Below are 23,673 nucleotides of genomic sequence, written 5' to 3' on the forward strand. Positions count from 1 at the left end.
ACTGTTCTTAACCTGGAGCACCACTTTAGCTAATGGGGCCTGCTGCGCCGCTGCTGCACAATTTCTGTTCTCACCCTGAAGCAAAGTTCTTAACCCAAGGTACTATATCTGGGTTAGCGGAGTCTGTAACCTGAAGCATATAACCCGAGGTACCACTGTAATATATGCATTCCCGGTCTCTTTAGCTCCAAAGTTACGTTTCTTATTCTAATACAGTGGACGCTCGGGTTGCGAATGTGATCCGTGCAGGAAGCATGTTTGCAACCCACAGCGTCTGTGCGTGCGTAAAGCGCGATTTAGCGCTTCTGCGCAAGCGCCGAAACCCGGAAGTAACCCATTCCGCTACTTCCGGGTTCGGTGCGGTGCGCAACTCGAACTCGCACAACCCGAAATGTCTGTAACCCGAGGTATGACTATATTTATATACTGCTTAATATACAAAATACCCAAGTGGTTTGCATAAGATTAAAAAGGAAAAGATAAAGCTGTTTACAGCATTGTAACCAGAATTACAAATAAATTCTTCAGTAAAGAGAGAGTTTATTATTAAAACATTCAGTTAAATATCAATAATTGCTAAACAGCAGTGTGTTGAATCTAATGAGCAAGGGTAAACCTGTTTAAATAGATGGGTCAGCAGGAGTTATTTAAAGTTTGCTACTATTTCTATTTCACAAACAAAGCAGGGCTGGGGTCCCATAATGTCAAAGGACTGAAGGTAGTACAGAATTTCTGGGTCCATCGGTTTACATCTCTTATCCTGCAATACCCCAAGAGAAGATCTCCTGTAGGCGTAGTCATTTATTGAACTAAGTGGCTGGAAACAATCAAGTCAGGGGACATTCTTATGGATTCTCTCCCTATTCTTTTTATCTAAACTCCCAAACCAAACTCCAGCTTCCTTTATAGGACCAGTCTCAGGAATCTTACTTGATTTCAAACTCTCGTAGGAACTTCCTTTCACCTTTCTTGGAGAATTGCTTTTAGAATTGCTTTGTTCCTTAAGGGAGGTAATGGGTCCTATGATAACAATGCAAGAAAGGTTATTGGGGAAATGCAGAAAGGAATGTGCCTCACCTTTCCCCACCGGGATTGTTACTATAAAATTCAAATATTGTCATCAAATTTTCCTCCTGAGCTTATTGGTAGGTATAAGGGGCTTAGATTGAATAGGCCCCATTTCCAAAAACAGTTTATGGTGCTAGGAACTCTAGGCAAAAGAACTCATGACCCAGATTGTTAAGGGTAGTTGTTAACATTTTGTAAAATTTTCTTGCTTACAGAGAAGATCCCATTCAGTATGATGGAACATTGGAGTCTTTCACAGATGTTGGTGTTCCACTGGCAGAAGGTAAGAACAGGAATTTAAAAATGCAACATTAAGGAGAAAATGACAACTTGTGCAGGGGGAGTTAAGTGTTAAACAGCATCTACTCTTAAATGTTAATGGGACGCGGGTGGTGCTGTGGTCTAAACCACAGAGCCCTAGGGCTTGCTGATCAGAAGGTTGGTGGTTCGAATCCCTGCGACGGGGTGAGCTCCCGGCCACATGACCCGGAAGCTGTCTGCGGACAAACCCTGGCTCCCTCAGCCAGTAAAGCGAGATGAGCACCGCAACCCCAGAGTCGCCCGCGACTGGACAGTACTAGTATAGTACTACTGCATACTTTGTAAGAAGGGTCATCATTTAAAAAGCTCACCAGTGATATGCCCAACTTCATAGTTAAGCATTCTGTTCTTAATTTTACTATGTTTCAGCAGTATGTGTTGCATTTTTTCCAGTTGATGGAAGTAAATCAGAATTCCTATGTGGAATAAGTTCTACAGGAGGTGTAGCTGAATCCTGTTTTGAGGATGGGCAGTTGAGCGAATCAGATGATGTTTTAAAGAGTTCTAACACAAATGAAAAGGTACTGAAGTGAATTAATTTTTTGTTTATAAAAGGTAGTGTTGCAGAAGAGTCATTTATTTGAGGGAACTTTTGTCAAGTACTGTAGTAAATTGCACTACATACAGCACAATCCAATGCATGTTTACTTAAAAGTAAGTCCCACTGAAATTGGGCAGTTCTAACTTCCAATTATGTGTGCATCGGGTTACAGCCTTAGGCTGCCCTCCAGATGTTTTGGGACCACAACTCCCATCATCTCTGACCACTGGTCCTGTTAGCTAGGGATGATGGGAGTTGTAGTCCCAAAACATCTGAGTTTGCCAAGTTTGCCTATGCCTAGCCTTAGAGATATCTGTATGCTGTTTTAATACAATGAGATTCATTAGATGTACTGTTGTAAACCAGCATGGTACTTTTAATTTCTCTTTCATAAATCTGAAACTGCTGTGAATCTTAAGTGTGTAAATCAAAATTAAGCAAAGCAAGGAAATTGGATGAACGTTAAAAAATGATTTGTTCTTTTATTAACTTATGGGTCTAGCAATACTGTGAGCTATAGAGGGAATCCATGGAACTTCCTTCCATTCTAGATTTGAAGACGACTTTGGTAGGCTTTTGTTGGTATTGTTTCATAAATAGGACATCCTGCAATAGGGAGTTGGACTTAGACATTGTAGAAATTGTAGAACCATAAACAGCAACCATACTTCTTCCGCTTGAATATTCTATGAACAAAAAGAGAAAGTTATTAAATGAATCATGAGTTTCTGTTTATTTTAACTGAATTACAACCTTTTTAATCTTACAGTACAAAGTTTCAACTGTGAAAGAAGAAGCAGAGATTCAGGACACTGCAAAAATGTGTGTATGAGTTTAAGTAGTCCTAGTTAAGTGAAAGGACGACATTTTATCTTCAAACCTTTTTCTCTGGTCTTATACTCAAGATTAGACATGTAGAAGTTAGAGATAAAATGGCTGTTCAGAAGCTCTCCTTGGGGAGAGCATTATAGAGCTAAGGCACCACAAACAAAATGAGCCTTTCCCCACCTGCCTAGCAAATTGTCCTTTAAGCTACCTGGGTATCAAACTGTATTATATTATATTATATTATATTATATTATATTATATTATATTATATTATATTATATTATAATTAATTTCCTATACCACCCTTCATCCAAGAATCGCAGGGCAGTTTAGGATATAAAAACACAAAAATACATCACATAGTCACAAACCAAAACAAATAACCTCTTCCCACAGTATTTTATTTATTTCTTTATACCTTAAAATGAATGTTGAATTGAAGCCATTCTTGAGAAGTCCGTACTTGAAGCCATTGGAACTGTGTTAAAACTGGCAAGATGTTCCACTTGACCAGTTTTGATATGTAATTGAAGCAGCAGTATTATGAACCAGTTGAGGTTTTGAGCAGTCTTCAGAAGCAGCCCCATGTGCAATGCATTCACAGTTGTTTAATAATAACTGCCCATGTTTTTGCAGTTGCTGGAAGGCAATTCATGCCACAGCATGAAAAGCATCAACAGTTAGTGCAGGGTTTAACAGCAACTTGATACAGAATGTGTTGAAAGGCCACTTCTCAATTCACGCAAGCAGCCTGTCAGTAGTAATTTGTCCTGCTTAGATTGAACTGCAGGTTGCTCACCTTCTAGTCTATTACTGATCTTTGCCACCTATTGAGCACATTGACCACTTCATCTGAGTTTGAAAAGGAGAAATATTACTGGGTGGTTGTCGCTCCAGAACAGTGTATGTCAGAGGTCAGCAACCTTTTTCAGCCATGGGTTGGTCCACCATCCCTCAGGCCATGTGGTGGGCCGGACTATATTTTGGAAAAAAAGAAGAAGAATGAATTCCTATGCCCCACAAATAACCCAGAGATGCATTTTAAATAAAAGGACACATTCTACTCATGTAAAAACACGCTGATTCCCGGACCGTCTGCAGGCCGGATTGAGAAGGCGATTGGGTCGCATCCGGCCCCCTGGCCTTAGGTTGCCTACCCCTGGTGTATGGCGTCACTTAGTGATTTTACATAGATGTAAAATAGCATGGAGCATTTTGGAACTTCACAACACAAGTGCTGTGGAGCAGAACCCTAACCAATATAGTCAATGGAGGAGGATTAATAATAATAAAAATTATTGCCTCATCAGCTGGTCCCAGGGCAGGTTACAGCCATTTAGATGGTACTGATCCAGAAGTGATAAATGCTATGCCCAGTTCATCCCATCTATCTGCTCACATTTCTTCTCGTTCCCAGCTCACTTGCTATGTGTATCTTTGCAATCAGTAGGAGCAGCCTCCTCTCCTCCACAAGGGAGGTGTGCTTGGGTATAGAAAATATAATTTACTTTATTGTGCTAATTTTTAAATAAAAGATACAAAGTTTTTGTATTATTAGTCAAATAAGCATCTTTTTCCTCATTTGGAATTTAGTGAGAGGGCTCAATACATTGAATCTATGAGCCATGATCATCAGCTAGAATTGACACTTCCTGCTATGAAAACTGATCCCCGGCAGCAAGTCACAGCAGTGAAACCGTGGGTGCATGGTATTGTATTAGTTCAAAATACCTACACATTTTCGTTTTATGTTACTACTACAGTGCTACTTTTCTGTGTCTGTATAAAGGTCTATTTCATGGACAGGATTTGGTTTGCAGGAAAAACCTGTGGGCTCACTCATGCGTGCTGATTTCCTCCATTTCCTGGCTCACAGCCATAATCTCATAATATTTGAACTAGACAAGCTATTACTGCTAGCTATAGTTTGCCCATGCTGGATGGCTCAGTTGGTTACAGAGTGGTGCTGATAACACCAAGGTCGCAGGTTTGATCCCCACAAGGGACAGCTGCCTATTCCTGCTTTGCAAGGGTTTGGACTAGGTAATCCGAAAGGTCCCTTCCATTCTGTGGGAACCACAGTCTAAACCACAGCTGAAGTGAGCAGTGGATTCTGGTGGTAGTGGTAACCATAGTTTTCCCAGTTCAGATGTGGCAACAAACTGGTTTCTGCAAACCATGACATAAACAATGTGTTGGGAGAGGCAGGAGTGTGTGAGCCCACAGCACATTCCAGAGGCATAAATGGTTTGGCCATGATGTCTGTGTACCTGGTGCAAATGTATGTGGATGGGTGTGCTTGTTACTTTATGTTTATAAAAATTAAAATCCAACCTAGGAAAAGTAAGGTGATTCTGTATTAAAGCTTGGAATTAACACCTGGAGTTTCCTTTCTGTTGCCTGTTTCACTTAGTTCTACCTTCTGTATCCAGATCAGAGGGTTCTTAGCTTAATTGTACTTGGGTTCTAGATTTGCCCTTGCCAAGGCAACCGTTAGTTGAGATTTAATATAAATGTATCTTTGTTTAGCTAAAATGGCCATCTAATTAAAATACTATGGAAAGTTAGCTAAACAAATTCTAAAGATGATAGTGAAATAAATTACTGAATCGGTGCATTATTATGTATATTTAGGATAACGTTTGAGTGCCATTTCTATTTTCATTGGCCAAGACTCAGAGAACCATGTAACTAGTTCTCTGCACTCAAGAAAGCTTTGGCATTACAAAACTGTTTTTGAAAACAAGGAAACTTCAAAAGTAGTTTGCTATGGCAGGAGGTTTGCGTTCAGAGAGTAAAAAACACACAATGAACCTCCACGAGTGTCCTTACACGTTTTGGATTCTAGTCACCATATTGAGTTAGATCCTGATTAGATAAAATCTTGAGAAATATGGTCATGCATGTAAAGTAGGGTGCAGGCCAGATCCTATTGCAGTCAAAGAGCCCAGATGATTTTAATGTCTGTAAATTTGACCCTATGTGACTAGAACTGCATTTTCTGTGTACCTAATCATGCTTACTTGGATTCTTCAGAGTTACAGCTTTACAATAGAATTAAAAATCTTTCAAAGGTTGTCACTCCAGAAGTCAGAATGGGGTATTGAAATAGCCCAAAGTTTTCCTTATGTTGAGACATCCTTCAAAGACTAAAATAAATTACAGAATGTCATAGTTAAAATGAAGCATTCCTCTCACTTTTTTTTAACTCAGAGGTATTGTATCCTCTGGGAATATAGGAATGCATATAAACAACAATATAGGAATGCATATAAACAACAAGTTTAAAGACTGTTGTAGGGGTACAGTTGTGGGTCCAACAACATGGAGGACCACAAGTTTGCTACCCTACTAGTAAAACCATTTCATTCTTCCAAATAGTTTTTGAACTTCTCTTAGGATGTTGAAGAGCTATATGACCAAAAGATAAAGAACAGCTACACACAAAATAATTTCAAAAATGCATTACTTGCGTGTAAGATATCAATGTAATACACTGACTGTTGGCATATAATGCTAAACCAACCACAACTACTCCTCTAGCTTGGCAAGTGTCTAAGGTGGGGTGGCAAAACAAACCATGCTTAAGCAAGTCTGTTTGGTTAAGACATGGCTCTAAAATGTAGTTAAACAACCAGTGGTTTATAAGGTGGACGCGGGTGGTGCTGTGGGTTAAACCACAGAGCCTAGGACTTGCCGATCAGAAGGTCGGCAGTTCGAATCCCCACAACAGGGTGAGCTCCCGTTGCTTGGTCCCTGCTCCTGCCTAGCAGTTCAAAAGCACGTCCAAGTTCAAGTAGATAAATAGGTACCGCTCCGGTGGGAAGGTAAACGGCATTTCCGTGTGCTGCTCTGGTTCGCCAGAAGCGGCTTAGTCATGCTGGCCACATGACCCAGAAGCTGTCTGCGGACAAATGCCAGCTCCCTCGGCCAATAAAGCGAGATGAGCGCCACAACCCCAGAATCGGTCACGACTGGACCTAATGGTCAGGGGTCCTTTGGTTTATAAGGTAACAACAGATCTTTGCTTCAGATCATGGTTTGCTGCTAGAAAACCATGGCTAATCTGATGGGCAGGGTCCAGATATTTGAACAAACACACTTTGTCTAAACAAACCATGATTTAGAGTTGCGTGTGAACCAGGCCACTGTCTATATACTGCAACATCTGAAAAAGCATACATAAAAGAAAATGTATGTGTTAAGGTGTACAGTATTCCTGCATAGATGCAATATCAACATAAAGAAATCACTCTTTGTTACGTTGACACGGAATCAGTTTGAAAATTGCAGAATTTGCCTTCCAGTGTGGCAAATTTCATTTAAGATTTGTTATTGCTCATGGTACTTGAAAAGAGTTTAACTTGTCAGTGGACAGGAAATGAAAGCTTTAGTTGTCAGTCATCTCTGGAATAAGATAAGTGAAGTTTATAATGTATAATCATGACTTATGGCTATTTCATTCAGTTTAGGAGGATTTTTTTTCTTCAATCTTAGATTTCAGGTTCTCAGGGAAAGGTCCTCTTTTGCAGCCATCATATCCCAACAGTTTAAAAAAAAATGTTATGGTAAGTCCTTAAAATTCATAAATTTCTGCAACTAAGCATAAGTTTAGCTACGATTTAAGCATTTACATTGTTAACAACCATTTAAAGCTAGTTTAAACAGCTTTAAACAGTTAGACACAATTTATATGCTTGATTGAGGTTTCTCTTTCATAGGGTTTAGTCATCCTGTTTTCAACTGTCCTGCTTTTATATAAAGTTTTTGACTTAAGTTATATAGCTGCTAGAGACATTTGATTCATAATTTTTGAAAATTTAGCATAATCAGGGTCCCTTCCAACTCTACAAGTCTATGATTCTAAGCCTCTCTCCTGGTTCTCAGACCCAAATCTGCTAGCTTGAAAGCTGATGCAAGGCACTCCACTCTACTGAGGCCATCTGAGCGTCAAACAACAAAGGATCCAGTAGTACCCCAAAGCAATGTACCCACTCCCTCAGAAACAAGCCATGCTTCATAAGCCAATAACAAATCATGGTTTCTCCTCATGGTTTGTTTGTAGAAAAATAAGCTATAATTAGTTTGCTGGGCTAGGTTTGTACATTCAAGTAAACCATTGTTAGGTTAATCAAACTATGACATTTTGTGCTATGTGTGAAGTAGTCCATACCCTGCTAAATGCACATAAATCCCAAAATATGTGTACCATGTGTGTGTTTTGTTTTGTTTTTGTTTTTCAAATGAGAATTCTGAGAGGGAAATGAAAGACTTTTCTCTGGTTGCATTGCAGACTTACCTAGGATTGAGTTATCTACCCCGTGGAGTCTGCAGAATTCATTTCAATACATTGAATGGTTGTCAGAGAGCAAATTGCCGGTATTCACATTCACTTGCACCAAAAAATGAAAAGGTAAAAACTGTTTGTTTCTTCTCTGTGTAAAATACTTGGTTGGTGCTGCCCGGTTAAAGAACAAAATACGTGAGGCCTGAGACTTCCGGGTTGGCGCCATCGCCGAATGGCGGACTCCCTCCGAGCTCCGGAGGGAGCCGGCTCGGCAGGGGCTGGGTTTTACCGCACCGGCGATGCGGGGACCCTTAGAAACCACGGCCACGGGGGCCGTGGACTTGGAGACTCGGCTAGCACCGCTAGCGCCCTCCCGACTCGTGAAGGAGCCTTTTTAAAGGCTACGGATCGGGTGCCGGGGAGAAGCGTGGTGCTTTGAGTCCTCTGCCATCCCTGCCGAGCGAAGCCGCATGCCATCCGGCGGAGAGCGCTGACTTCTTCCATTGAGAATTTGGACTTTTAACAACAACCCGTGAGTAAATTGGAAATCGGGTTTAAAAGAAGAAAAATTTTTTGGATTTGAGACGAGCGGGGGGGGATCTAAAAAGGAAGTCAGTCCCCCTCCCTATTGTAGACATTTTAAAACAAGGATTGGGAAGCCAAGGCCCAAAAAGAACGGTATCTTTGCTAAAATCAAGAATTCCATGATGGGAAAGTACAAGAATTGTGCTGGAGGAAGAATTGAAGGAGAAGGAAAATGCACCCCCCTCCCTGGGAACCGGGGCGATTGAGGAGTGAGCCTGGTGAAAAGAGCCGGTGATTTTGACAGCTGTCAAAGTAGCTGTCAAAGTCGGAATTTTAAAGAGGATTTTATTACAAGGACCTTGCTGGTCAAATTTGTTACAACTTGATATAATTTGTTAAGACTTGAATACAAAATGGCGAAAATACGGAGAACAATCGGATTTTTGGAAACAAAGTTACAACAACCCCCCTAGAGGAGCTTCGGGACATTACAAAGATGGGCGTAAGCCGGGAAAAATACAACACTTCGGAATTTCACAGAACTGGTTATCTCCTGGGAAAGCTGCAAAACTGAAACTGAATCTCGTCTACAGGGTGTTTAGACTAAAAGGAGACAACAGAATACTTTACTGAAGAAGGAAGGGTCTGAACGCAAGTTTTTGTTCCTGAATAACAACAACCCATGTAGAGTTACTAAACTTCTGAATAAGAAAGTTTTAGCAGCGGAACAAGAGGAAGCTGGACTATAACCTTGAAAGAACAATGGGGGGAATTTTATAATTTGACATTTTTAAAGATTTAGGAATTAATTTTTAAAAAGTAATCCTAAAAATGGGAAATAATTTTGCAAGGAGTTGGGGGAAAAATGGGATTGATGGACTTAAGACTTCCAGGCTGGAAACATAGATTGGAGGATAAGGGAAATTAAACCGGGGAAGGGGAGGGAGAATTAGAATCCAAAGGCTTGCAACTATTTTCTGAATTGGTTTTCTTTTTTCTAATATATTTCTTATTTTTTTATACTTTTATTCTGTGTGCTTTTACTTTAATGGGAAAAAAGGGGGACATTGTGGAAAGAAAAGGGGGCGGGCTATGGGGAGAGATCTTTTGCTTTTTTTTTTTTTATCAAGGGTGTTGCATAAGGTTTGTATAAATTTAAATTTGAACAATGGGGTATATAAATTGTGCTTTAAATCAGAAACAGAACTTGTGGAAACAACAATATGAAAGGGGAATACGGTAGGGGTGGGGGAAGGGGGGAGTCCCAGAAAGTGGATGTTTGAAAATAAGGTTCTGAATGTATCTTCATAATTTCTTTTCTTCTCTTTCTGTATTTTGGAAACTTCAATAAATATTATTTAAAAAAAAAAAACAAAATACGTGAGGCCTTTATCGGATCTCCAGGATAAGATTGTCATTAACAGGGTAATCAGAGAATTCTGTGGCCTGAGAGACATACACATGCTCATTGCTTGATGACTACAGAACCCATTGGTAATCTGTGAATGCAGCCATCAAATAAGACGGCACAGATAAAACTTTAATACCACCTCAAATGTAACCTGTGAGCTGGCTTTTGCAGAAAATGCCAGCCTTAACTGCTGTTGCCTCCGGCAGAATGCACAATGGGAAGTGAAAGAAACTATGCCTTTTCTCCATGAACAGCGTGAGGGTTCCTATGGGGTTTTTACACTATTCCTTAGCAGCAATGTGCTGCTTGCATCTTTATCGTAAGCCCAATACAAGGACAAAACATTCCTTTATTTCCTGGGTTCTCTACCCATGCCTGGGGAAAGTGGGGGGTGCGATGGCAACCACAAACAATGGGTTTGGCTAGTATACTAAGCAAAAGGTTGTGCACAGGGGTGGTAATAATGGTAAAACAATTGTTGCAGTTCCATGTGGAAGTTATTCATGCTTTACACTCTTGTCCACATCTAACTCTTAGCTACAGTTTAATATGTATTGATTATTATTTTTAAGTTGTACCAAATATAGATCATTTGTGGATCCTCACATTCTGGAAACTTGTAATACGCTTGTAATAGATGGCAAGTTTATCTGTAATATATTTATAATAGATTTGTGGTTTTATTTTATTTTCCAGCTTTTCACTGAAATACTTAATACATATATAAGTATTGGTGAAGAGGTTTTGTTGCAGCGTGCAGGTATGATATAATCACCATTATAAGACAAAATATAGGTTTTGCTTGAAGATTGACGGTGCCATATGTAACAGACCACATAATACATTCCATTATACAGTTGAGTAGAAATTTAGCTGTTAACATTGCATAGTTTCTTAACATGTATCCTAGCACAGCATTTCTGAAATAGTTTTTGATAGGCAATCTAATATGTAGATCATAAAGGCAAAAGCCTGTAGACAAATAAGAGGATAGTTCTGCTTAGATTTGGAACTCTATTCAGAACTAGAATTCTAACCTGAATGAGGGTTTTTTGTGGCATAAGCGCTTAAAGTCCTTTGGTTTGTGGGCTTTATTATATTAGTACTTCGGTGCTGAAACAGAAAGTATTATTATCATTATTGGGACATATGTATACGAGACCAAGGCCCTACCATAATTTAATTCTTTTAAAAAAACAATAATATGCAGATAAATTGTTGCAGAAGCTCTATATGACATTTTTCAAGGTAGTGAATTTCGCTGTTGATAGGGAAATTTTGTTTTCCTAATATGCTCCCCACAATAAGGTTCTTTTGGATATTGTACATATTGAGGGATATTGTACATTCCTGAGGTGCTTGCTTTAGTAGGTACTATCCCTCTCTCATTTTAGGTGAAGTTATGAAGGTAAAGGGACCCCTGACCATTAGGTCCAGTCGTGACCGACTCAAGGGTTGCGGTGCTCATCTCGCTTTATTGGCCGAGGGAGCTGGTGTGCAGCTTTCGGGTCATGTGGCCAGCATGACTAAGCCGCTTCTGGCGAACCAGAGCAGCACATCGAAACGCCGTTTACCTTCCCGCTGGAGCGGTACCTATTCATCTCCTTGCACTTTGACGTGCTTTTGAACTGCTAGGTTGGCAGGAGCTGGGACCGAGCAATGGGAGCTCACCCCGTTGCGGGGATTCGAACCGCCGACCTTCTGATCAGCAAGCCCTAGGCTCTGTGGTTTAACCCACAGCGCCACCTGCGTCCCCTGGTTAGGTGAAGTTATGAATCAGTAAATATTAATGTGGCCTACAGATTAAAGTGCTAAATTAATTCTTCGTTGGGCTTGACTAGGGATGCGAGCATTTTCGGATCCAAGATGTACTAGAACAATTGTTGTAAATGAAAGGAACAAAATTTGGTACAGCTATTTTCATCCAACAGATCATGAAATAATGCTGATGAGAAATAAAGGAGCTTTTCATATGTTCATAGGTACTGCTCTCAACATTACAAATGCACTTGCCCAGTAAATAGATTTTCAGTGCTTCATTTTTACTCATTTTTGCCTTTTAAAAATGTGTTAATTAATGTTTCAGTAGTATGCCACATAAAACAATTTCACACTTAAATTTCCCATTTTTTTAGCCCAGGTATTTACAGATTACTGCAGAAATGGTGTTCCTGAAAAGCACTTGGATTCACAAATACTAAATAACCTGCTAACATCTTTGCTCCAGTGCTGTTTGCTAAAAGAATTATTTCTTGTATTCCACACCAGCATAATGATTAAAAAACTGGTAAGTAACTTGGTATTTTTTATTAGTGAAGCCTATATATGTCTACCTAGAAGTAAGTCCCATTGAGTAAATGGGTATACAACTGCAGCTTAAAAGGCCTTCTTACTCATGATATGATGACTTGTCATGTGTTTATCTTAATAAGCTCTCAATTTTGTTTTCTTGGGTTGTGATTCTGAGCTATTAATTTGGAAATCATAAGATAATTTTAAAAAAATCTACAAGAGCCAAAAATGTTAAAGTGGGGCAGGGAGGTGAGACAGCCTTTAAATGGCCAGGGAAGTGCAGTACCTGACTCATCACGTGAGTGACTGCGGTGTGAACCTACCAAAAGGCATGAAAATTGCTGTGCAAAACTCCTTTGATTTTCTGGGTTGAGTGGGCTGAAAACTAAACTTTTCAATGTAGTCCATTCCATTCCATTAGTTTTCCAGAAGTGGCTTTTATATTCTGTGAAAGCTCAAGTATAACGTGCAAAATAACAGAGAAACATCAGGAAAACGGAATGCGCTGCAGTGTGGATGCAGCCTAAATCAGTCTCGAAGCAAGCCAGAACCCAGACTGAAATAGGTCTAGATCAGGGGTAGTCAACCTTTTTATACCTACCACCCACTAATGCATCTTTCTTGATGGTAAAATTTCCTTACCTCTCACCAGTGCTTGATGGAAGGAGGATTCAGCTTGTGCCGTAGAACCCCCTATTGCCCACCTAGAATCCTGAAACAACCACTAGTGGGCGGTAGAGAGCAGGATGACAACCCCTGGTCTAGATAATGCATCTTGTCCAAGAACATATGTAACTGAAGTGCCACAATCCTCTTGGTTACCTGCCTCAAAGTGGGAGTATTAGTGTTCAGCCAGTTGTTGCCAGGAAATCTGCATGTGGGATTTCTTTAGGAGTTGTTGCATCACTGCTTCCTTCAGGTCGGCAGGCACCACTCCCTTGTGTAATGGCATGTCAGCCAATCATACCTTACAGACTAGCTTTAAATCAGTAAAAAGGTCAAGAAGATGATCCCTTTTGTTTTTCTCCCTTTGGGGGGCCACCACCCAAGACAGTGTTTCTTTTCCCTGGGAAGCTGATGTAATCAGGAGTCTACTAGCTGGAAATGGCTGAGTCGGGCATGATTCCTCTTGAAGCCAAACTCTCTTGGAGAAACACTACAGGTAGAAAGCAGGCAGCAGAACTTTGGTACCTCATCTGAGCATATATCTACACGCAATACCCAGAAAAGTTCATGACACTGAGGAAGCTGGCTCAGTCGTACAACAGCTCGTGAAACAATACATTTATTAGTCTTTTTAAACCTAAGTTGTTATTAAGATCAAGTACCCCCCCCCAAAAAAAAAATCACTTGTTTGGAAGATACCGTATTTTTCTGTCTATAAAACGCCCCCTATTTTCGGGGACTCCAATTTAAGAAAATGGGGGGAGATTGCCCAGAGTTGTTGAGCTTTTTGGGGGGAGGAATGCCGAAAATCACTCACCAGACTGACAAACGCTGCTAATCGCCCACATCACAGAAGCAGAGAAGCGTCTGCCCAATTGGCACAGCAGCAGCCCTTGCCGCAGCCACCAATCAACCACCCAATCGCCGCAGTCATGGCGGTCACCACAGAGAATTAACTTCCTACACCACTATCACGTTGCCTGTCCAGTGCTTGAGGTTCGCCAGGGCAGGTGATACTGCACAGGTGCAGTATCCCAGTCACTCAGAAGTAGCAACCACATGCCATGGAGTAATGATTAACTCTTGGAAGCCATCTATACGAGAGCCAGGTGTTTTATTTCAGATTGAAATTGTTCCTTGAAGTTCTGTTAATTACAGCTAATGTATTTAGCTCTAATGTTAAGGCATTTTTGTTTAGCCAACTGTAGACATTCTCCTCAATGTCTTTGAACAAGTGGCGTCCATGAAACTAAGAGTCTTAGTGCCTGAGTTAATTGACATTTCTTGTAAGGTATGACTTTGATTATTTGATTCTATCCTAAATGTCATTCTGCCTTCTGCATAAATTTATCTGCTTCTTCTGCACATCTTATCAATCACATAAATTATGTTCATTTTTATTTGATTTTATGCTTTCTCATGCTGAAGGTTGTGGGTCCAAAGGTCAACCCCATTTTAAAACTGACTCCAAAAGAAAGTTACAGTCATACCTTGGGTTGTGAACGTGATCCGTGTGGGAGGCACGTTCGCAACCTGCAGCGCCACATCTGCACACGCGTGATGCAGTGCGGCACTTCTGTACATGACGTCATTTTGCACTTCTGCACATGCACGAGCACCGAAACCCAGAAGTAACCCATTCCGGTACTTCCAGGTTTGGTGCTGTCCGTAACCCGGAAACGCGCAACCCGAGTTCACAACCCGAGGTGTGACTGTATATGGACGTAGAGCATATTTATTGAAAATACATTCTACCATCCACAGTCAATACACATAGAATTAAAAACTTAAGCCAAGAAATAGTATCAGCCTTGCAGATAATATACTAAGCTATTGTTTGTTTACTGCATTTATATTCCACCTTTTTTCTCCAATGAACTCAAGGTGGCATATATAATTCCCATTTATTTCTTACGTTACTGTTTATATAACTAAGTTCATTGGGCAGTTTGTTCAGATGATTAAAACTGACTAAAGTTATGAATGCCATGGAGGTGTTTCTGTTCCTGTAATATTAAGGACTGTTTTGAAAGATGCTTTCTTGAATACCAGGGAGAAAGAATTTTAAAATATATATATAATGGGAGCATGGAGGATTGCAGCTGAATTTTGTACTGTAAATCGGTATAAGATTTGGAGAATTTGGACAGCTTTATAGAATTCTGGGTCATCCCTTTACATGATCATAAGCTGCTGTCATGTACTAGCTTCTTCTATAGGCCTCTGCAAAGGCTATAACATCATAGTATTTAGAAGACTCAACCCGGTCAGTACTAGGACTAACCTTAGACATTTTATACCTCAAGAAAAAAAATCAAAATTTACACCCTTCTTACATAACACAGAGGTCTACTAGCAGGAGGCGCAAAATTGGCATCCAAACTAAAATCTGTTGACTGAAGTGACTGCTTCATGTTATGATAAGCCCTGGCTTTACCATAGGAATAGTATAATTTGCATTACCTATGAGTCAGTGCAACTGTGAATTAAACAGAATTTGGCTGGAGGTTGGGAATGCTGTTGCCTCCAAAATCCATTTAGCTATAGAATTCTTCCACCAATTTTCCCTTATCCCCAGAGCATAGGTTATATAAGGCTTTATACTAGAGATTGGCAACCTCTTTGCTGTTGAGGGTCGCATACAGTAGGGCTAATATTTTGTTGGCGGGAAATTCTGACAATTGGTGAAGCCTGAACCCAACCCCTTTTCTTTCTCTGCTTGGGGAAGGAAAGATCACTCATGCCAGATAACAAAACTGATCACTTGCAGCGGGATTTTGAAAACCAGTTGCCCAACACTGCTTTATACATAGATGCATTACTTAACTGTCTATTGTTAATCACTTGTACAGAACGTTGTAAATATATAATTGCTTAGGAAGTCTTCAGTGATATTCAGGTTTTTGGTGCTTTTGGGTTTATTTCCTTCCTGTCATAGCTTTGTGATGGTGGAATGGTTTTTAAAGACGAGCACATTGGCTGCATCACCTCATTCCTAAACCAACTACAAGTTTCCAGTCAGGAACAAGCTATTTTTTTGTCCAGGTATGTTCATCTCTTATGCAATCTATATTAAACCTAAAATATAAAATATATTTTCTCAACTACTTGTGCCATAAAATGCCAGTCTACGCATTTTATAAACTATTTTTCGATCTCAACAAGATGACAATATTAAATATTGGGTTATATTATTGATTTTATTTATTTTTTATTTTGGAAGCTGCCATTGAGGGCTCTTATGCTTTGTTTTGTTGTTGTTTAGTCGTCTTAGTCATGTTCAACTCTCCATGACCCCATGAACCAGAGCATGCCTTGGAAACACTTTTTTCTCAAAGCTTCTCCTTTTATATGTCCATGGAGTTTTCTTAGGATGAACAAAAATGAATGAAGTTTGGCAATATCACTTTCAAATGAGTACATACAATGTGATAAAGATCTCCCATTTCTGAATTTTTATGTCTGGTTCAGCCATAACAATCTTGGTCTAATAAAGTATGGTTTATCAAACCCAAAATGAGAATTTGCTTATGTGCTTCCTCCTTTCTCTAATGCTCCACAATTAGGTCTCAGTTTATTAAACCATAGTTCCTCTTTATATCCAAACCTGGGAACTGTAGTATGACACTCAGAGTACAAGCTAGGATATGAAACCAGGATCAGATCCTAGTTAAACCAGTTTCCCAGTTTGGATGCAAGAGAGAAGCTTCGGTTTAAGAAACCCTGGAAGTCCTTCATTACAGTGCATAATGCTAATCTTCCATCTAATAAACAAACCATGGTCATTGCATCTGAACTGGGACTTGAACTTTCTGTTGGAGCTTGTGGACAGAGGAAGGAGGAATTGGAGCAAAACCCAACTAAGTAATTAATGAGCTACACTTGGTTATGCTTACCACAATCCCCAGTAAGTATGCAGAGTTCTTGGGTGAATTTAGGAGTAGAAAGAGGTAATTATTTAGACTGTAGGGACCAAATCCGAGGCCACAACAGGTAGGAGAATGGGGAAGCAGGAGGGAGATGCTGTTTGGGTAATGTCACTGTTAAACCCTCATTATAGTAAGCATTGTCAGCATCTTTTATGAGCTGCTTCATCTGCCAATATTTAAAGTATTATGAAGGCTGTGCCCTCAAAACTTCTGCAATATTATTGTTGTGTAAACCCCAGTCTCCAAGTGGCAAGAGACTTCCAGCAGTACCAGTGCTTGCCCAGGGTTCAGTTTCCTTAGAATGAAGGTCAGTGGAGACTCTGGAATATATGGTTTTATTTACATATATACAAGCAGAGCATAGGATGGAAAGGCTCACACAGTATTAACATTCCAACAGATCTTGCCTCCCCGTTAGGTTCTGAGGGAGATCCCCAGGACATAGCTCTGGGTCCAGCAGGGGCCCAAACACTCTCGCACACAGCCTTACCCCCTTTGCCTATTGTTATCTGCCCTAGGGTTATGTAGCATACAGCCAGGTGAGGTGGGAAAAGACCCACACATTTGTGTCTATGGGAACAGAGCAACCTCTTTGGACATGTCAATGGAAGTAATTAACTGGCTAGCTAAGGCAATTATCTTAACTTAAGAACTGGTTTGATTTCGTCTCACACAGGTTTCCTCTCACACATTCTAACCTCACATATACAGCATCATAGGCCTTGAAGGAACACAAAGATATCCACACTGAACCACACAAACATATAACACTATGAAGTATCCAGGTGCACACTTTTGTTGTATGCTACCCATGCCATGCAGCAGGTTAAAAAAAAAACTGGATCATATTTTGATTGCAGAGTGTATGCTTTTTGGGGGGGGAGTGCAGCAAAATATAATTATTTAGAAAGTCACTTGTTGCTTTTTCTGTTAACTCCAAATTTAAGCTTTCTCAAAAGCAGATAACTCTTGTTCCTAAGATTTCAGGCAAGACATTTCCATAAGGCTAGCCTTTGTGGCTTGGATTCAGCAATTGCAGAATTTCAGGTACAGTATATACTCATTGTTTTAAAAGCAAGCTTGGGAGGACATCTCAGTACTAATCAAATCAAATGGAAGAAAGATACCTTGGAATCAGTAGACCTTGCTTCTGTATATCACATGGCGATTGGGTTGCTAAATGCTTGAATGTCATATTTGCTCTTGGTGGTTAAGTATTCATAAAAATATGGAGGGAAATAACTTTCCCTTCCAAAAGGAGAAATAAATGGGGCGGTGAGAGATTTAGGGACCTGGACTGCTAAAGCCTGCTTAAATGTCCCCCAATCTTCAGTCTCAGAAATCACATTGATGTATTTGTTAAGTATTCAATGTGGAAAGCTTGAAGATTAATTGCTTCATCATCACTCCTAGCTAGCAGTTGCAATTCACCTGACTGCTACACTATCATCTTTCATAATCTTGGGTATTCTTCCTTCCTTCCTTCCTTCCTTCCTTCCTTCCTTCCTTCCTTCCTTCCTTCCTTCTTTCCAACCATAGTTGCTTCTCAGAAAGCTTGACTCAAATGCTTATACAGTGTGCCAGCCAAATGTGTCTGGTGATTTCATGGCACCGCATCTTGTTCATCTTTTTAATTGGAACAGAAAGTCATCTGTTGATCTTAATAAGTCCTGTCCAAGAAGATCCTTCCCTGAAGAAATCAGTCCTGATGGTAGCTGCTTTTGGAAGTACTAAATGTGAATGATAATAGGCTTGCACATGACGAAAACTTGACTTTTTGGCAGCTTTTTGCTGGAGAGAAAAGTTGTGGGTGCACCTGCATCCAAGGTTTTCATTGGAAAACCCACTGAAGGGGAACATGTAGCACAGCCTAGCCTGAGGTAGATTGCAACCTCCATTGCTGCATTTTGTATATGTTTAAAAAGCTAAATAGAAACCCAAACATCTTTGTATTCAGCATCTTTGTTTGTCCCTATGAAGCTACTGTTAAACAAAATGTAAAGTATCTGTCAGCTGCTTAAGGCAGTTCATTTTAGATAATACTATATATTTCCCTATTTGAAAATTAGATTGCATTTTGCAAGAATAATATCTGATCAATATGTATTGTTTGAAGAATAATTGGAAGACTTATCTTTCAGTTCTTTGTAAAATAACTATTTTGAATGCTTTGGTTGTGAAAGATCTTATAAAATTTACTAGTTTCCCAGTGACAAAGTTACAAACAAATCCCAAGTTACTAAAGTGAGATAACACTTCCAATTTTAAAACAAAAAATTCAAATGCTTATTAAGTTTACTATGTTTGTGATCATATTAAATTATGAATAATTCTATTTACATTTTATTACTTTTTGAACAGCATTGCAAAGAAAAAGGTGACTGGGCCAAACTGGGAACTTTATACGTTAATGTGAGAAGTGGATGTGAAAATTTTGGTGACCTTGAAAAGTACTCATTGTGTATTGCTAACATCTTGACCGATTCAGTGACAGAAGAGAGACCAGGCGTTCCTTTTTGTGAATTTGCAGTTGCAGGTAAAATTTGTACAATATTGCCCATTATTCTGGAGTCACATGCAAAGGGAACTTTAAGAAAAGTTAGGGGTATTTCACCAAAATATCATTTCAGCAAGTACTATCACCCCCAAGTCCTCTTCCAAGTGTAGCACCATCACAAATATTTCACAGGCAAACCAACCCAATGAGATTTTAGAGGAAGTTCACAGGCATGGAGAGATCTTTAAATAGTGCATCCACAGAAGTTCATCTAACACTGATATGTGTGCCTCATCTGCAGTGTGAGGAGTCAACCCATTACCCTTATATTCTGATTGTGTGGTATGTTCAGTAGGCTGTGGACAAGGGAACAGAGCACAGACCAAAACACACGTATGTTTAAAAGCAGGCCACAACTTCATTATTTGCAGCAGGTAAGTGGATGTTGACATAGCAGTGGGGCAGGATTGGTTCTTGATTCAAAAAGACCTCCCTGGTGTTTGCTAACCCATCCTAGCACAACCACTGAGGCACTTGGGAGTTAACCAGCATCAAGAACCCGCTATAGCACAGGCCATGCATTTAGGATCCCACTGGCAAGCTGTGGTGAGCAATGTCAGGCCTGAGCCTCTGAGCTATGGCAGAGACCTGAAACATTGCCCCCAAGACCCCATATGAGGCTCCACCCTGCATTGGAGATTCTGCCCAGTGCAATTTCTGCCAGAGTTATGACGAAAGAGAACAAACTCCTATCAAAGTAGGCTTTCTACTGAAGGAGAGGCAAAAGCCTACCAAACACTTGACTTGGTACAATTGAGAACAAACCAGCCAGTATGGAGCCTCAGTGAAATGCACTAAACCAGGATTTCCATCTGTTTTTGGACAACAGTCCGCATCATCCCTGACCACTGGTCCTGCTAGATAGGGATGATGGAAGTTGTAATCCAAAAACTGCTAGAGACCCAGTTTTGGGAAATCTTGCACTAAACCATGGGTAGGCAAACTAAGATCCAGGGGCTGGATCTGGCCCAAATGCCTTCTAAATCCGGCCAGCAGACGGTCTGGGAATCTGTGTGTTTTTACATGAGTAGAATGTGTCCTTTTATTTAAAATGCATCTCTGGGTTATTTGTGGGGCATAGGAATTCGTTCATCCCCCCCATAAAAATATAGTCTGGTCCCCCACAAGGTCTAAGGGACAGTGGACTGGCCCCCTGCTGAAAAAGTTTGCTGACCCCTGCACTAAACCATAGGGGGGTGGATGAGGAAGTTCAATGAGGAAGGCCTGGTCAGGCATGTGGCAGTTCCTTTTAAGCAAGTCCTCACTTCCAGAGTTCCCATGAGAGCAAATGGAAACCCAGGGAAGACAGGGGTGTCCCTGACATGCCAAGAAGGTGCCAAACCACAAGTTATCTGATAAGGCATTTCCAGGCAGGAGAACACACAAAGCCATCATGGCCAGCTGGGAAGAGTCTGCCCTGTGCCATCAAGGGACCTTTAATGGGATTCAGGGAATAGCTGGTACAATCTGCACCTTATTATGTTATTGTTGCCACAATACTAAGTACTCAGCACTGCAAATGTAAAAAGATAAGGGCTGGTATCCTGGCGTACAGTAGTAGACATTGCCACTCACTAGGCCAATTTGGACATAGAGCTAAACAATAATATTGCATTCCAGGTACTACCTATGGAAATCATTGGGCTTGTGTACTCTTTCACATGCAAGAAGAGTAAATAAAAACCTCCTGCTTTTGACTTTGAATTAGCCACGCTTTATTTCCGTGCCCAAACTTTGATTACTTTGCTTAAACTCTGTAGACTTAATTGAAACAAGCCCAGGGCCTTTTATGATCTAAAAAAAGAATGGGGAAACTTTTTCAGCCAAAGGGCCACATTTCCTTCTGGGCCACCTTCAGAGGGCCACATGCCAGTGTTGAGTAGAGCCAGAGGCAGAAGTGAGTGGAGCAACAAATGTAATGGGGGGGGGGGAGGCAGTAAGCTAGTTTCTACTCACACTTAAATACCCCCTCTATCCTCCATCCAGATAAATAAGAGCCATCAGAGTTCCAGGAGACATTCCAGCCAGGAATGCAAATACTCAGGATGCAAAGGGTGCAAAAAAATACTCGGGGTGCAAAGGATGTGGCCTGGGGAAGGTTCTGAAGGGCTGCATTTGGCCCCAAGGTCTGAGGTTCCCCATTCTTGATTTAGCTTTTAACGTGGTATCTGAACCAACCAACTGGCTCCATACTGATGGTGTTGGTTTCCTGGCCCTTAAATGGGCCATATGTGGTGTGGTGGTGCCATTTTCTCCCACCTTATTTGCCACCCTTCAAAACAGAGTTACAGCATAATAACTCTATGCATATTAACTCAGTAGTCCCACTGTGTCCAATGAGACATGCTACCTAGTAAGCATGTTGAAGATGGAAGCCTGCTAATCTGCTATGTTTATTGTATGTCTTTAAAAAAGCTGTTTTCATAGGAAATACTTCAGATTATTTATTACCCAGAATGAATGTCACATTGGCACATATGGGAATGGGTAATCATTTAACTAGTTCCTCCATTTAAAAACATTATTTCAAGAAATCTAAAGCAACATGTTTTTTTTTTCTTTTCTAGTTAAGGCTGATCCTTGTCACAATGAGACAGATACAACTTTATTGGGAAGGATTGGTATCGGTGCTATGTTTTCATATTACAAACTGCAGCAGTGGCCAAAGGTACTTTGCTTCTTACAAGGCATACCCATGTGTCTTATCACATATTACATGAGCATGCAAGTAACATGACAATGGGAGCATGGTTTTGGAGATACTTAATCTAGAAATTGAGGGTGTAGGTGGCGCTGTGGTCTAAATCACTGAGCCTAGGACTTGCCAATCAGAAGGTCGCAACGGGGTGAGCTCCCGTTGCTTGGTCCCTGCTCCTGCCAACCTTGCAGTTCAAAAGCACATCAAAGTGCAAGTAGATAAATAGATACTGCTCCGGCAGGAAGATAAATGGCATTTCCGTGCACTGCTCTGATTCGCCAGAAGCGGCTTAGTCATGCTGACCACATGACCCAGAAGCTGTACGCAAGCTCCCTCAGCCAGTAAAGTGAGATGAGCGCCGCAACCCCAGAGTCGTCCGCGACTGGACCTAATGGTCAGGGGTCCCTTTACCTCATCTAGAAATTATTGCACACCTCTGCAGTGGGGGCGGGGTTACTGTTCCTTTACTCATATTAATTACTAACAGTAATGATTCCTAAGATTATTCTAGTTTGCTTCTGCCAACTTTGAATCTCTAAAATTCAATTAGATGGATGACCTTGGCAAACTTTTATAGGCAATTTAGAAGAAGACCAAAACAAGTTGTAATGCTTCAAACAATTACTGTGGTTATTGCATTACTGTGTTTAAATTTAAGTCTCACTCTTTTCAGTGGGAAAGTACTTACTTCTCCTACTTAAGTCAGTGGGATTTTAAAAGTACTTAACTTTGCCTGATCATGCACAATATATACTGTATAAGCAAGATAGCATAAGAAGTACTTTGGCTGAAACAGTGTCTTTAAGTAAGTGTTTTCTGAGTGGGGATGGATTTAATTATAAATTGATCAGCAGTTTCAAGCAGCGTCTGTGAATGCTTGGGGGTTTTATATATACCGGTAGTTCTAAGTTAGTTTGTTTTCAGAGGCATACACATTCTTGGGAACTGTAGTATGGGTTTAGGGGAGGCAGTGTTTCTTTCCTTACCTGTACATCATGGTTATTAAGGGTTATGTGGAGGACATGTCAAATTTAAAAATTGTTTCATTTGCTAAACTTGGTTAATTGGTTATATATGTGGCAAGGTTTTCCCGCTGTGACAAATGGACTTGGCGATTTGCTTTTAAAGAGTCTCATTTGCCTGATGCTTGCTCTCCTCTTGAGGCGTGTGTGTGTGTAAAAAAAAAATCTTGGAAATTTCCAGCCAAATTATTCATGTAAAGGCTTAGGAGCCAGGGTAATGCTTAGCATACTACATACTCATTTTTATAAGTTCAAAGTGGTTTTGGCAATCATTGAACACATTGCCAACAATGTGGACCCCTAAGCTGAAATTGCAAACCATACAGGTATAAAAATACTGGTGCCTTTTAATCTTGAATTAAATTTATAAGCAGAAGAGAATTCCTTGTGTGAAGGGAGTGCAGCTCAAGATGCTTGTGTATTGTGCTTTGGCTGAACCAATATTTTCCTGTGGTGGAGGATAACTTCCTTGTTCAGATTGCTCCTCCCACTAGACTAGGGCTAAACCAATTAGGCTTCAAGGCTCCC

The 23,673-nt window shown here is 40.4% G+C and overlaps 1 protein-coding gene across 1 annotated transcript in view; it reads left to right on the top strand.

Moving 5' to 3' along the window:
• The window catches only part of TOPAZ1 (testis and ovary specific TOPAZ 1), a 37,656-nt gene that overhangs the window by 7,983 nt on the left and 6,000 nt on the right, over window positions 1-23,673 (top strand). Inside the window, exons 3-15 of the mRNA XM_083577543.1 lie at window positions 1,284-1,351; window positions 1,783-1,910; window positions 2,700-2,752; window positions 4,352-4,467; window positions 7,256-7,326; window positions 8,052-8,171; window positions 10,678-10,741; window positions 12,117-12,268; window positions 14,138-14,230; window positions 15,878-15,984; window positions 17,849-17,915; window positions 19,230-19,404; window positions 21,993-22,093. Of these exons, the coding sequence (XP_083433669.1) occupies window positions 1,284-1,351; window positions 1,783-1,910; window positions 2,700-2,752; window positions 4,352-4,467; window positions 7,256-7,326; window positions 8,052-8,171; window positions 10,678-10,741; window positions 12,117-12,268; window positions 14,138-14,230; window positions 15,878-15,984; window positions 17,849-17,915; window positions 19,230-19,404; window positions 21,993-22,093 (1,315 nt within the window). The remainder of the gene's footprint in view (window positions 1-1,283; window positions 1,352-1,782; window positions 1,911-2,699; window positions 2,753-4,351; window positions 4,468-7,255; window positions 7,327-8,051; window positions 8,172-10,677; window positions 10,742-12,116; window positions 12,269-14,137; window positions 14,231-15,877; window positions 15,985-17,848; window positions 17,916-19,229; window positions 19,405-21,992; window positions 22,094-23,673) is intronic.

The sequence above is a fragment of the Podarcis filfolensis genome, assembly GCF_964270895.1.
Source record: "Podarcis filfolensis genome assembly, chromosome: 12".
NCBI lineage: Eukaryota > Metazoa > Chordata > Lepidosauria > Squamata > Lacertidae > Podarcis > Podarcis filfolensis.